The 12,432-nt window shown below is 40.0% G+C and overlaps 1 protein-coding gene across 1 annotated transcript; it reads left to right on the forward strand.

Annotated features, from left to right (window-relative positions):
• The first annotated feature begins 9,052 nt into the window (after positions 1-9,052).
• Positions 9,053-11,090, forward strand: id3 (inhibitor of DNA binding 3). The gene is made up of 3 exons (XM_077621769.1): positions 9,053-9,455; positions 9,560-9,634; positions 10,611-11,090. Exons 1-2 carry the CDS (start codon positions 9,147-9,149, stop codon positions 9,611-9,613), a joined length of 363 nt encoding a protein of 120 aa, XP_077477895.1. The 5' UTR covers positions 9,053-9,146; the 3' UTR covers positions 9,614-9,634; positions 10,611-11,090.
• Positions 11,091-12,432: the final 1,342 nt, after the last annotated feature.

A 12,432-nucleotide genomic window follows, 5' to 3' on the forward strand; every position in this document is an offset into this window, starting at 1 on the left:
TTAGGGACAGAATTCCATTTACTTTCATTTACTTACTCAGGTCAGGCCAGTTGTGTTTTAATATTTTTTATTTTTTTTAATCGTCAAGTAGAGGCAAAAAGGGTAAAAATTGTTTAAAGTTAATCTCATTTTGTCCAAAACCAATATTTTCCCCATTTCCTCATCTTTATTGAGTCAAGGGATGTATTGAATGTAGTATTGAGAGAAATCACTTGGCAAAAATTGCACCATTTACAGTGTATTTACAGTGAACATCTGCTCAAGCTGGCACCTTAAATTATTTTGGGTGATTAGTGCTAGCAGGGGCTGTAGATTTTGTGGTAGTCCTTTGTTTTATCTTGCATTTCGAGATACGACTGCATCACATCTTGGAGTTGTTATATGGCACCAGACTTTCCCGTAGCAAGTACACCCACTAAAACTCTGATAAGCTATCTGGCCTCCTCCTGGAACGTAATTGTCTTTGTGGTGTTATCAGCGCATAAAGATAGCGACGCGCACGATCAAGCGATGCGGACTCGTGACCCCGAGTTCAATTAGCCCTGACATTTGACGCCTTGACCCCCCTCTCCATGCCGGGAACTTGTACCCCACGGCCATGTTCTGTCTACTGCTCATCAATGTGGCCTCGGAGAAAAACACGATGGTCCCTGAGATCCACAAAAGATAGCAAAGAATTCATTACTACAGCAGATTTGTAAGACGAGTTGTTTAAAACAGAAAGAACGTAGAGAGAGACGTCATGTGCACTACGTGATAAGTTATAGGTCAGCTGATATCCCACGCATTTATGCTTTTCTCCCATTTTGTATTCCTGGAAACATTCAAGACAGTGAAACCTGCCATATCGGGATAATGGTGATGTTTTTTTGTGCGATTTCACAGAATTTGGGGGTCTTTCTAAATATACAAGCAATTTTTCCACCAACTCTTCCCTTTATGACTGTGAATTTGATATCCAAGAGCTGTATGCTGTATTGAAACAAATGAGAGGACGAAATCTGTTGGCTGAATTTCACATGTGATCTAATAGTTTACGGTAGCTGAAGTCCCAGTTTATTTTTTCTCAATTATGTCATAGCAGGCTAATGAACCACCCTGTAATTCTTCTTCACAGTTTGTGTGAGCGGTGCCGAACTGAGGCGGGAATTTGGGGGATGAGGGGGGTTCACAGGGATGTTCTTGACTGTGTCATCTCCAGCAGCTGTTTCCCTAAAACCCTGCTTCGACCCCCCCTTCCTTAACCCCACCCCGCCGCCTCACAATGAAAGCAATACAAAGCAACAGGAAGTGCCTCCCGTTAACTGGGGGCCCAATCAAAGCCATCATTATTCCCTTGTCAGACTTTTGACAGGAAATAGCTTCTCTGGAAAAAAAATGGCAGCTGTGCAGGGAGTGTTCTCTTATTGTCTTCTAGGTCTTTTTTTGTCTCTTTTTAACTTGTCAGTCATTTCTGTCTCATAGCAATCAGTTTGTGGTTTTCTTAAAAAGCCACATTCGTCGATTTGCTTTTCAACAGGTGAGTGAACATTATGAGAACTGGAAAAAAAATTAATAACCAACATGGGAGCTGCTGTGAGCCACTGCTTACGTAAAGATACTCACATGCCGACTAGCCAATATTTAAACACCCGAGCAGGCCCCGCCTCTTAAAGGCACAATACTATGTAATTGAGATAAAACACTACTACTATGTCAGTAGTGGGAGGAGTTGCCATAGTAGTAGTAAAGAATCCTCTAGGCTTTTTCCACCTTTTTTTTGTTTTTGTTTTCAAATACGCCAGCAGAAAAACCTACCCTAAACCCTGCGCCATTTTAATTTACCCCGCTGCCCAAAACTGATACACCCCCTGCATTTGCTGGAGTTTTGACATCCTGGCTGACTCGCTATAAATTATGTCAGGCAGCCTGAGAGGATTTGACATCAAATTTGTCCCAAAATTAGTGTTAATTGCTGTGTTCTAAAATCCTTCACTCTGTTATTACATTTCTAAAAATGTCCTGATTTGCATATTTAGATTCTTTGAGCAACCATCTTTCATATCAAGGTATTTATACTAAACCATACCATACCACCATACCATTTGTTTTGCTTCCCATCCTAAATGCACTGTGTGTCTCTAAAAAAAGCTCTCAAAAATATTATCCACACCATTTCAAACACACACAGACAGACACACACGAATGAACGCTCGCCCTAGCAGTCACATTCAACCAACTCAGATTTCAGCACAAAGAGTTTAGGTGAGGCCTAACGCTTGCCAGATGCTCTGGCTAAGTCAGCGGGAGGTTAGCCTAACATTGCCGTGTTGTTGTGCGAAAAAGAGAGGTTAACATCTGGAAATCCAAAAGCTCCTTTTATGGTCATTATCTAATACTGTGGGTTTGATTTAGTGCCACTACACTGGGGGAAAGAGTATGTGAATGCTTTCGAATTTGTGACATTTCTGCATCAATTGGTCATCAGATCTTTATCAAAATGATAAACAAAATGAGTCTGCTTCAACTAAAACCAAACACAAAATGTCTTTTCATATGTTTATTGAATATACCATGTAAACATTCACAGGACAAGGATGTAAAAGTAAGTGAATCACTGGGTTTAATGACCGCTTGATCTTTCCTTTGCAGTAACAATTATTAGGATGAGTCTTTGACCCTTTTTCATGATAAAAGTGTTGCATTTCAGCAATATTCCTGGGATGTCTGAGTCTTCCCACAGTTTCTCAGAAAGCTTGAACCCAAGCACAATACCCAACCGTTTCCATTTGTGTACGTTTTTCTAATTGGGAACTCATGAACATCATCCCTAGGGGTTTTTGCCAAATTAGATATAAAATTCTTATCCCCACCTGAGATGTAGTGGCATGACCTCAAAAGATGTATTCCCCCAGACAATTGATAAATATGTCTGAACTGGGTCCAAAATACCCCTGGTTGCGCATGTGTGATCTCTTAACTGTTGTGATCATTGCAGTCCAAATACGATCAGATCTGTTATTAAATCCAATATTTTATTTGCCTTGCAATTCTAGTTGCTTTGAAAATGTCATGAAGTGCATTTCACACGCTTAAAATGAAATGAGCTGTCCGTGAATAAGCAGGAGGTGTAAAAGACAGCTGGGTCGGCAGATAATAAATAGCGGTACTTGAAAGGCCACTGATAAGCTTCACAGTGAAGGACGCACCTCATGCTACTGAGAGATAACGTTCTGACAAAAGGTGATGGACAACCGTGTTAATGCAATCACATTGTATGGGCGGAACCATCGTCAGACTTATCCAATCAGCAATTTCAGCCCTAAATTAGGTGACGGACAGTATCAAAATGCTTAGTTTCATCTACAGTGTGTGTGTGTGTGTTTCATCTAATGACTGCTTAACTATGATTGCCCCGCTCACCTGTGTCAACGTGTAGCGGTTCTTAACTGAGTCAATCATTGTACTCCAGACGTCTGAGGCGAGGTTGAAGTGTGTATGTGTGGGGGCTCACAAGCTATAGATAAGATAAGCAACCTCTTAAATTTCTTCTGTTTGAGTCGAGCAAATAAAGCAAAATGATCTCTCAAAGTATTTTTTTGCCAAGTGAATGAAAATGCTGTTCATCTTTTAGACCTCTATGAACTATATCTTTGAACAGAGTTCATCCCAATCAAAGCAGGATTGGAATTTTTGTAAATGCCTATTTAGAAGCCACAAAGCCTCTGAGAGAATGTCCTTTGGACAGACAAAACAGAACAGAAGATTTTTGGTGCATACCAAGAAACAAACACTTGGTTGCGGTTTGATTTTCAGGTTTTTTTGTTTTTTTAATTAAGTGGCATGTCCAGTAGGAGGGCAACCTCTGACACTTTAATCCAAATGATGATCATTGTAGCCTTGGCGGAGAACTACGCTCACAGCCTTTCCGTTCATGAGACATAGGTTCCCCGGGCCTCTTTGAGTTACTTTGGAGGAAGCTGTATTTTTAGTGCTCTTGAGTAATAAGGAGTGTATTTCCAGTAAGTGACAGTGCAGCTGGAAAATGTCAGCAGGAAATGTCCATAATATAAGACAATACACACCCACACAAAGACACACGCTTTGTAGAAAGGACTTTATCCATTTGGGGACGGTGCGGTGACATTACTAGACAACTACAGAGTCCAGTAGCTAGCAAGGTCAGCGGGTGTGTTGTGTTTGATTAGCCATGCAGCTTAGCGGTCTGTGTGTGTGTGTGCGTGTGTGTGAAATTTTTAATCAGGTCACTTGGATCCCAGACCTTTCTTCTCCCACTCTGCACCCTCCCGTCTGGACCACTCCGACAAGGGTGACCAAGAGGGGCACAAATGACCCAGATTGGGAAAGTGTGTGTGTGTGTGTGTATGTATGTTTAAAGGATCAGCTGCGTGTGATGTCTTCAGTCCCCATTGATTCAAGCCATTATCAACACAAGGAAGTGTATGTTCAGCCATACATGCATGTGTATGATTTAAGATTTTCATTGACCCACTTGACCTAGAAACACACACACACACAGGTGCACACATACCCACCAGGGATGCAGTGTGCCTCTGTGAAGTGTACCCAGCTGAACCCCTGCAGCATCACAACAGCCGTCATTTGTGTAAAGCATTTGTGAGTTTCTCAGCACCACTCAAAGATAGATTTAATCTCTTCAGTGAACAAAGCCTATGTTGTAGTAATCATCTTTTATCTCTCATTTCATCTCAATTCGAGTATTTTCCTGTTTTTTCGGTCGGGGAGAGGTTTTCATAAAAGTGGATTTCATAATTCCCAACTGTTGGCTTGTGAAGCCCTTTGAGTCATTTGCTATAATTTAAGATCTGTAAAAAAATATGACTTGACTGGTAGCATATGCATCATTCCTAGTGAGAGAATCTGAATTGGAACCAGCGGCAGCTCTGCCGTCTTGCCCACAAGACACATGGAAAACAGCAAGGAGCACTTACTCGCAATGAACGGAATGGATGACCATTCATGGAAGCGCGGCAGGGCCCTAATCTCGCCATTGTGCCATTTTGGGAAGGGCAAATAAACAGCGCAGGGAGCGCATGTACAGACTTGACATAGGCAAGCTGAGCTTCTCATCCAATCTGATCCCCATCCAGTGTCTATGTGTAGTATATCTTTGTGTGTTTACATTGTGCAATGGAATCCACACACACACACACACACACACATGTATGTTGTGATCCAATTAGTTTTGTGTCTTCTACTAATCACGTGGAACTGTTATACGCCGGAACAGCACATGTTTGCTTGAACCCGGTAATGATCTAAATGTCATGTGGTGGACCCACTCACTGCAGCTTGGATTCTAATGAAGAAGGAAATGCACAGGAGATTAGGTTTCAGCAACAAGAAAAGGCCTTAAATTACATTCGACAGCATTCTTAACCAGCGCCCAGGTGTGAACAGAAGCTAAAAGTTAAACATAAAACCAACAAGACTGTGCAATTTAGTAGCAATATGTTAGCGTTTAGTGGGAAGATCCATAAAGTTTACATTGCAACACCCATTCAAAATCTATTCAAATCTTGATCATAGCGACCTTGCTGATGTTTAATGTGATGAAAGTATTTAACAAGACTATTTTGAACTAAGAACATATGTTGTACATTTGCACATCTGATAGACAGACACCCTGTTCAGAAAAAACTCATTTTACGTGATAGGAGGCCTTTAAATAATGATTGCACACGTTCCTTAATGCCTATAAACCCTTTTCTCCTCTCAAATATTAGTTTGTTTTTCGGCTATTTTATATATTTTACTGAGTTTGCTCAACCATACAACAATTTATTCCCAAAGGAAAATGATCAGAGCCAACAAAATGTTTTCATATCACTGTATATTTTGACCATTTTGTCATTTTTCCTAATTTCCCAATGTGTTTGAGTAGGAATGCAAGAAATTCCAACTCAAGTCAGCTTTTTAGACTCAAACTTGACAAGTCATCCTAACAACTTATGTACCGTTCTATTCAGGGTCGGGCCAAGCACCAAAGCTAATGTGTGACTAGCAGCTGGTAGCCTCCGTCGCTGAATCACGTCGTGAATTGCTTGTTTTGGCCGCTGCACGGTCGAGGCTTTTCGACTCCCCTTCTGCCTGCCGTACATGTTGCTTTGCCTCCATTTATTCGCGTGTGTCAAATATTTCCATCCAAGGACAGGAGCAGGGTCACCTGACTGCATCAACAGCCACATTCCCACGCAGCCAAGCCACACCGGTGTGGAAGTGAAGCTCTATTTGACAGGCATGTGCTTTGTTGGGCATGCATGCCTAATGCGAGGTTTACCTTGAAAACAACCCCAGACATTTAGCTTTGCAGGATTATTATCTGATGCAGCCTTTCCCATTGCGTCACATGTTTCAGAGTTCGGAGGAAATCAAAACAACTTATTATAAAACTTCTTATGAATAGCGTAAATTGTACTATTTGCTGAGACAGCATTGCAAAATCAACATCAAGTCATGATGTCTAATGTTACAGTCACTGACCATTTTGGCTTTATAATCATATTTAATTTCCAAAATGTTCAGTAGATACCATGCAAATGTACAGTGATATCATAAAACACTATATGGAAATTTTAGAATAAATACTATACTTTAAACAGCTATATTTTCAGTTTTATTCCAACATGTTCACAATCAGGAGTTCATTCAAATCCTTCCACTGTAGTCAATTCAAAGCTTATTTTGGTACATTTTTGGTCATGATTCGCTAGTAAAACTAGGATGGTAATTTGATTAAGTAAAGAAGAGGAGGGGAGAAGAAGGGTGTCGATCATTATGCGTGGCGATTGTTGATGACTTGATTGTCTGCGTCCAGCTGCATGGAGGAGGGAGGGAGGGAGGGAATGGGAGGAAAGAGGAGGAGGAGAAGGAGGAGGAGGAGGAGTGGGGGAGCAGACTCACTGACGCCAGGCTCGGAATTCTCCCATCCATTGAAAGAGAGAGGCGATTGTGTCCATGCTCTCTGCATGGCGAGCACCTGATCCCGCGCGTGCATCAAATTCAGTGCAACAGGGTCTTGTAGCAAAATGCCTGAAAGAGACTTGAAAACAAAAGAAAAACTAGTTCAGTAGAATTAAAGGTTAAAGTTACCTTGTGGAATATAGCTAAAGTTATACTATTATTAAAGTAAAGTAGCGGACAGTTGCAATTTTTGCCTAGAGTCCAAATATTGTCAATCACAAAAACAATGCTATTTTCGGGGGTCCCAAATGGCACATTTTAAGATATTTGTTTTATCTTTAATGAATTTTAGTGTTAGCAAAGTTCAAGCAGGAGCTCTGGACATTAAAGTTAGCTTTTTTATAACCTGAATAATTCATTGTATGGTATATTATGATATAGTGCTGTCCAATATATTATATATTATACGTGTATATAGATAGTGCTGTTAATTGTTGAACATTTTTACCAGGCCAAATATCTTTTAACTCAGTATTAACTTGTTTGCTGCCATTGACATGGATAATTTACACCCCATTTCAACTGGAAGACCTGATATTGATCACTGCCAGCCCCTCCCAGATAAAATTGAATGGACAATCACTCTATTACTGTGAATGGCACTCAAACATGTTCACTCACAGTTCACACACATGTTACTTAAAATGACTTCTTAATATACAACATTGGTCTAAAGGGAGTTGTGTCAAGTAAGTAAAAGTATTGAAGTTTTCTCATCTTCCCACCATCCCTTCTTGGGAAAGTCGAAAAGGGGAATATTTATTCCTTCCTTTTTCTCAAATAAGCCACCTTGGGGTCAAACCCAGTGATTTACGTGTATATAAAATACTATTTGGTACTCTCAGATTGTTCCACTTTGTTTGTTTATACGTTTTAAACTTAGATTTTGTGGGTATTCTTACTTTCTGTGTGTTATTCTACACGGATTTAAAGTGGTGTTGGTGATTGACAGTTGAAACGAGCCAATCAGAGGTTTGAGCGTCTCGGAGAGAAGGAAAGGGGAGGGAGAATAGGCGAGGGAGGGGAGGGAGGACGCGTCGGGGTGAATGGATGACGTCGGGATGCTGGCGCCAGCATGTCTGGGACTGGCGCGTTAGATCAACACAGCTGGGCCGGGATAGGACACACAGCTGGCTGGCCGCTGCATTCCTCTACAAAACAGGATTGTGTGTGCATGTGTGTGTGAGCGAGGGAGAGAGAGAGAGAGAGGGGAAAATAAGGCATATAAATATAAGGAGCAGAACGGGACGTGCTTCCATGGCAGCCAACTTGTGCCTCTGCAATTGTTTCAGTGTTGTTGTTGGTTCTTTTTCCTTTTTTTCCCTGTCTTTTTTTTTGCACCGAGAAACAGATGTGCACCGTTTGCTCCCTGTGTCATCATCAAAAGTACCCACGAGAATAAGAGACACCGTTTGACCTTTTACCTTCATCGTAAAGTCCATTCTCATGGGCCATTTAGAAGTTAACCTAAAAGGTAACGCAAAGTTGATTGAAAATAAAGTATGGTAACTATTATTGTGTTATTTTATATAATTTCAGCATTATAAAAACCCAATAGAATCATTGAATGTTTAATAAAACCGTAAATATCTGAAATGCGGGCTATAAATTGTATAGTACTAAAATTTTTAGAATGTCAATATTTTGTGGAGAAAATCTTCCCCCCAAAAATAAACATTTGTACTATCAATACACTCTTACTATCTATCATTACACTATTACATACTTGATATATTATATGCTATACTATACTAGAAAACAATAGAAACAGAAAATATCATTTCATAGAGACTACATTCACTTTTCGACAAACATATACATGACAACACTTAAAGTTATGCAAAAACTAATTCAAACATAATATTCCAACATTTGGGGGGGTCTCAGATACCTGGGAAATACAATACAATACCCCTTGAAGGCAACCCCAATTCATATTTCCTCATTCCACCCACCTCGGCAGCCAGGTAGCATTGACCAATAAGAATGCGGCTCTTTTCGCCTCGACCAATCAAGAAGCGGCAATATGGAATGGGCGTATCCCTCTCGTGCTCTATATAACATAGTGAGCGTCTCAGTTTGACAGCAAGGCGAGTTCTTTTCAAGAAGGCGGAAATCATAAAGCCAAGTAACTTTTGTTTCCTCACTTATCAAACTCCGCCATGAAAGCGATTAGTCCCGTTCGGTCAGGAAGGAGCTGCTACAAAGCCGTGTGCTGTATTTCGGAGCGTAGCGTGGCTATCGGCCGGACGACGAAGCAGCAGCAACAGCAGCAACAACAACACGCGTGCGTGGAGGTGCCGGCGGGTGACATGAACGACTGTTACTCGCGCTTGGCGGCGCTCGTACCCAGCATCCCCCGCAACAAGACGGTGAGCCAGGTGGAGATCCTTCAGCATGTCATCGACTACATTTTCGATCTACAGATCGCCCTTGAGGCCGAGGAGACTCCCAGGCTTTTGTCGATAAAGGTGAGCAAATCTGGACATATCCCATTCGCAATTATGCATTTCTGTCATAAATGCCACTGAATTATGACTATACCATGTTGATTAAAGTTCAGATTTTCTTCCAGGCTTCTGACCTGACCAGAACTTTCTCCAAAGATGAAGGGCGTTTGTGCCATTAGGATATATCATGTTTGATCATGGTAGGTACTGCCACTATTTGTTTCCATTGTTGATATAATAATAATAGTCATAATAATATCCTAGTCCGTCATGAGATGAAAAACATGTTTGTGGGCCAATGTGGTTTTGTGTAAGAGCATTTTCCCCCCGGATGTGTCAGACAGTACTAAGTAACTTTTATATTATTTTTCTCCTTTTGAAAAAACATGGAAATGTTTATTAAAATGACTTCCAAATTCAAGGTGAAAATTGAAATACCCAAATACGCAGAAAAAAAGCTTTGAAACTTTTTATTTTGTTGAAATTAGCAACCATGTTAGTGTGATTTTGTTTTTGATTGCAAGTAGAATTCGCTTTATATTATAGACCAAATCACAAGTGCTTCTTTGACATGAGTGAGTTTCTTGATGACTCATGATGCAAATGGAGAAATCAGTACGGCTCTCCCTCAGACATGATGCAATAGACCTTTCAATTCAGGAATAAGATACTAAAAAAATATGCTTTGCTGTTTTTGTTTTCTTTTGCCATATACATTTTTGAAAAAAAAAACTTCAATTCATATTACATTACCATTAATACTAACTGATTCTAGTTTTTTTTGTTCCACGTAGTCCACTTTAAATGCTCTGACAGGCACCATCTGTGGCCCGCCAGCCATATGTCCCCAACCCTAAAGCCATCAAAATGTGTCAAACATTTTGAAGAAAGCAACATTTTACTCCTTAAAATGCTGTTTTAAAGTTATGAAACGGCTTTTTATCTTTTTTTGTCAACGTGAAATCTCGTAGACGTTTTTAAAAGCCCTATTGATATCCGTGGACAATCCGGAGCGGCAACTAATTAGGCGAGGCCCTGTTTTTATTTGTAAGAGCATTCATTGCTATCTGCCTGGGGTTAATGAAAGCTTCATGCTCGGCGCCAGTCTGTCTGTAGCGGAGAGGGAGGAGGAGGAGGAATCTTGACTTGACTTTTTCTTTGCCTCTCTCCATGCAGGTGCAGGGAAACACATGTCTCCACTTCACTGCCGGCCAGAAGAGCACAAGAAGGGAGGGGGGCTATGAGAGGGTAGGATAGGTATGCAGAGAGAGACGAGATGGAAAGTGCTGAGTGTTTTTCTGCTCGGTCCGTCCTGAATGGACACACCAACACACCAAAGCTGCATCAGGCTTCCATTTTGGACCCGTTCCTGCACTGCACCTTCATATATTTACATTCCAGCTACACCCCTCCTTCACCCATGTTTGTTTTCTAACCTCCATACAACACGTGTACATATCTATTAGGTGTGTATGTGAGTTTTATTTTTTCTGATAACAATCCAGAAACTCTATAATAGAGTTACTTGTAAGCTGTCTGTGGGGATTGTTGTTATTTCCACAGATGATATTCCACTGAGTTTCATAAACTCGTTATTGTAAAGTTTATTGAGTGTAATATGCGGTTTTATGCCATGAATAAACACAATTCAAAACAGAGGTGTTTGTGTGTGATGTATAGTGGTGTTGCTACTGCAGGAAAATTGTGAAAAATCATTTTAAAGAGGGGGTGCAGGTTTATGTTTCCTGCGTTTAAGATATTCTGAATTCATTGAAATTGGCATAAAGGGGCTGTTTAACGGTTTAATGGGCTGTCAACCAATTCAGTATTCTCCCCTGCCTAATGCCCACATTTGGCCTGAATATGCTCCAGCACCCCTGTAATCCTTGTGAGGGTAAGTGGTATGGAAAATTGATGATGTTGGAACACATTTATGTTTAGAGCTGGACAAATTAAAATGTCTTTAACTTTATGTAGCACCGTATTTTTTACTAAGCCATTACTTTTTCCCCTCCACTTGAAATCATGTTTTTATATTATAGTGATGAAGTGCATGTCTTTTGGCATAAATACCCGATTATACAGTGTGGAGACTTGTGTCTTATAATGTATGGTTTATAGATGAGCAAATGAAGTTTTTTTTGGCAAATTTGGTGGGTGTGTCTAATACTGTATTAAATAATATACAATGGTGCAGAGATCCCAATGAATCACTTTTATTTAAAAAAAAATAGAGCTGAAGATGTGATTATGTCCCATGAATCAATACAACTGCTGATTGTAATGTCCTGAAATATATGATAAAACAAATTCTTTTTTTATAAGGTATTGTAGTAGTTTTCGACAATAAGGTAAATGTTTTCTATCTTGTGGCATAAAATTGAATTACTGGCTAATTGGTTTGTAGTGGACTTAAAATGTTAAAAAGACGAGTTTGCCTATGACCCGAAATTTAAGGCTACAGCCCCTTCTAGTGGTGCAATTATTTACTTACTCCCCCTCTTTTATACTACAGCACACTGCCACTTGGTGACAGTAGTTAGCTCCACTTGACATTTTCAGTGTGTTATTTGTTACATGGTACAGTATATATTAATAATTAAATGCAGTGGACGTCAAATCGATGTTGACAAAGTGGCATGTAACAAGTTAACTCCTTTAATAATTGAATTAAAACGACTAAACCTCTATTGATTGGACCTTACTTGACTAAATTCAAACCAAATGATATATTTTCGTGTATTCTGTCATGATCCACAAGTTTTAGAAGTGTTTTGTTGTTGTTTAATATCCATAAATTGCATACAGCTTCTTCAAAATACACAGGTGCAATGATTGGGGAATTTTGTGGAATGGTGTCATTTTCCAAAAATGCTAAACAGTGATTAATTAATTTGAAAAATGGAGGAAACAAGGCCAGGGCTTTTAAAAAATTTTTTTTAAGGTGAATGCAATAAGCTTCCGTAAATGTGTCCCCCAAAATATGATAAAAGCAATT

The sequence above is a fragment of the Stigmatopora argus genome, chromosome 15 (assembly GCF_051989625.1).
Source record: "Stigmatopora argus isolate UIUO_Sarg chromosome 15, RoL_Sarg_1.0, whole genome shotgun sequence".
Classification (NCBI taxonomy): Eukaryota; Metazoa; Chordata; class Actinopteri; order Syngnathiformes; family Syngnathidae; genus Stigmatopora; species Stigmatopora argus.

Bases quoted from the DNA above. Each gene is read 5' to 3' on its own strand.
- id3 (XM_077621769.1), top strand. From the start codon at position 9,147: ATGAAAGCGATTAGTCCCGTTCGGTCAGGAAGGAGCTGCTACAAAGCC. The intron at 9,456-9,559 runs GTGAGCAAATCT...ATTTTCTTCCAG, and splicing joins CCAGGCTTTTGTCGATAAAG to GCTTCTGACCTGACCAGAAC.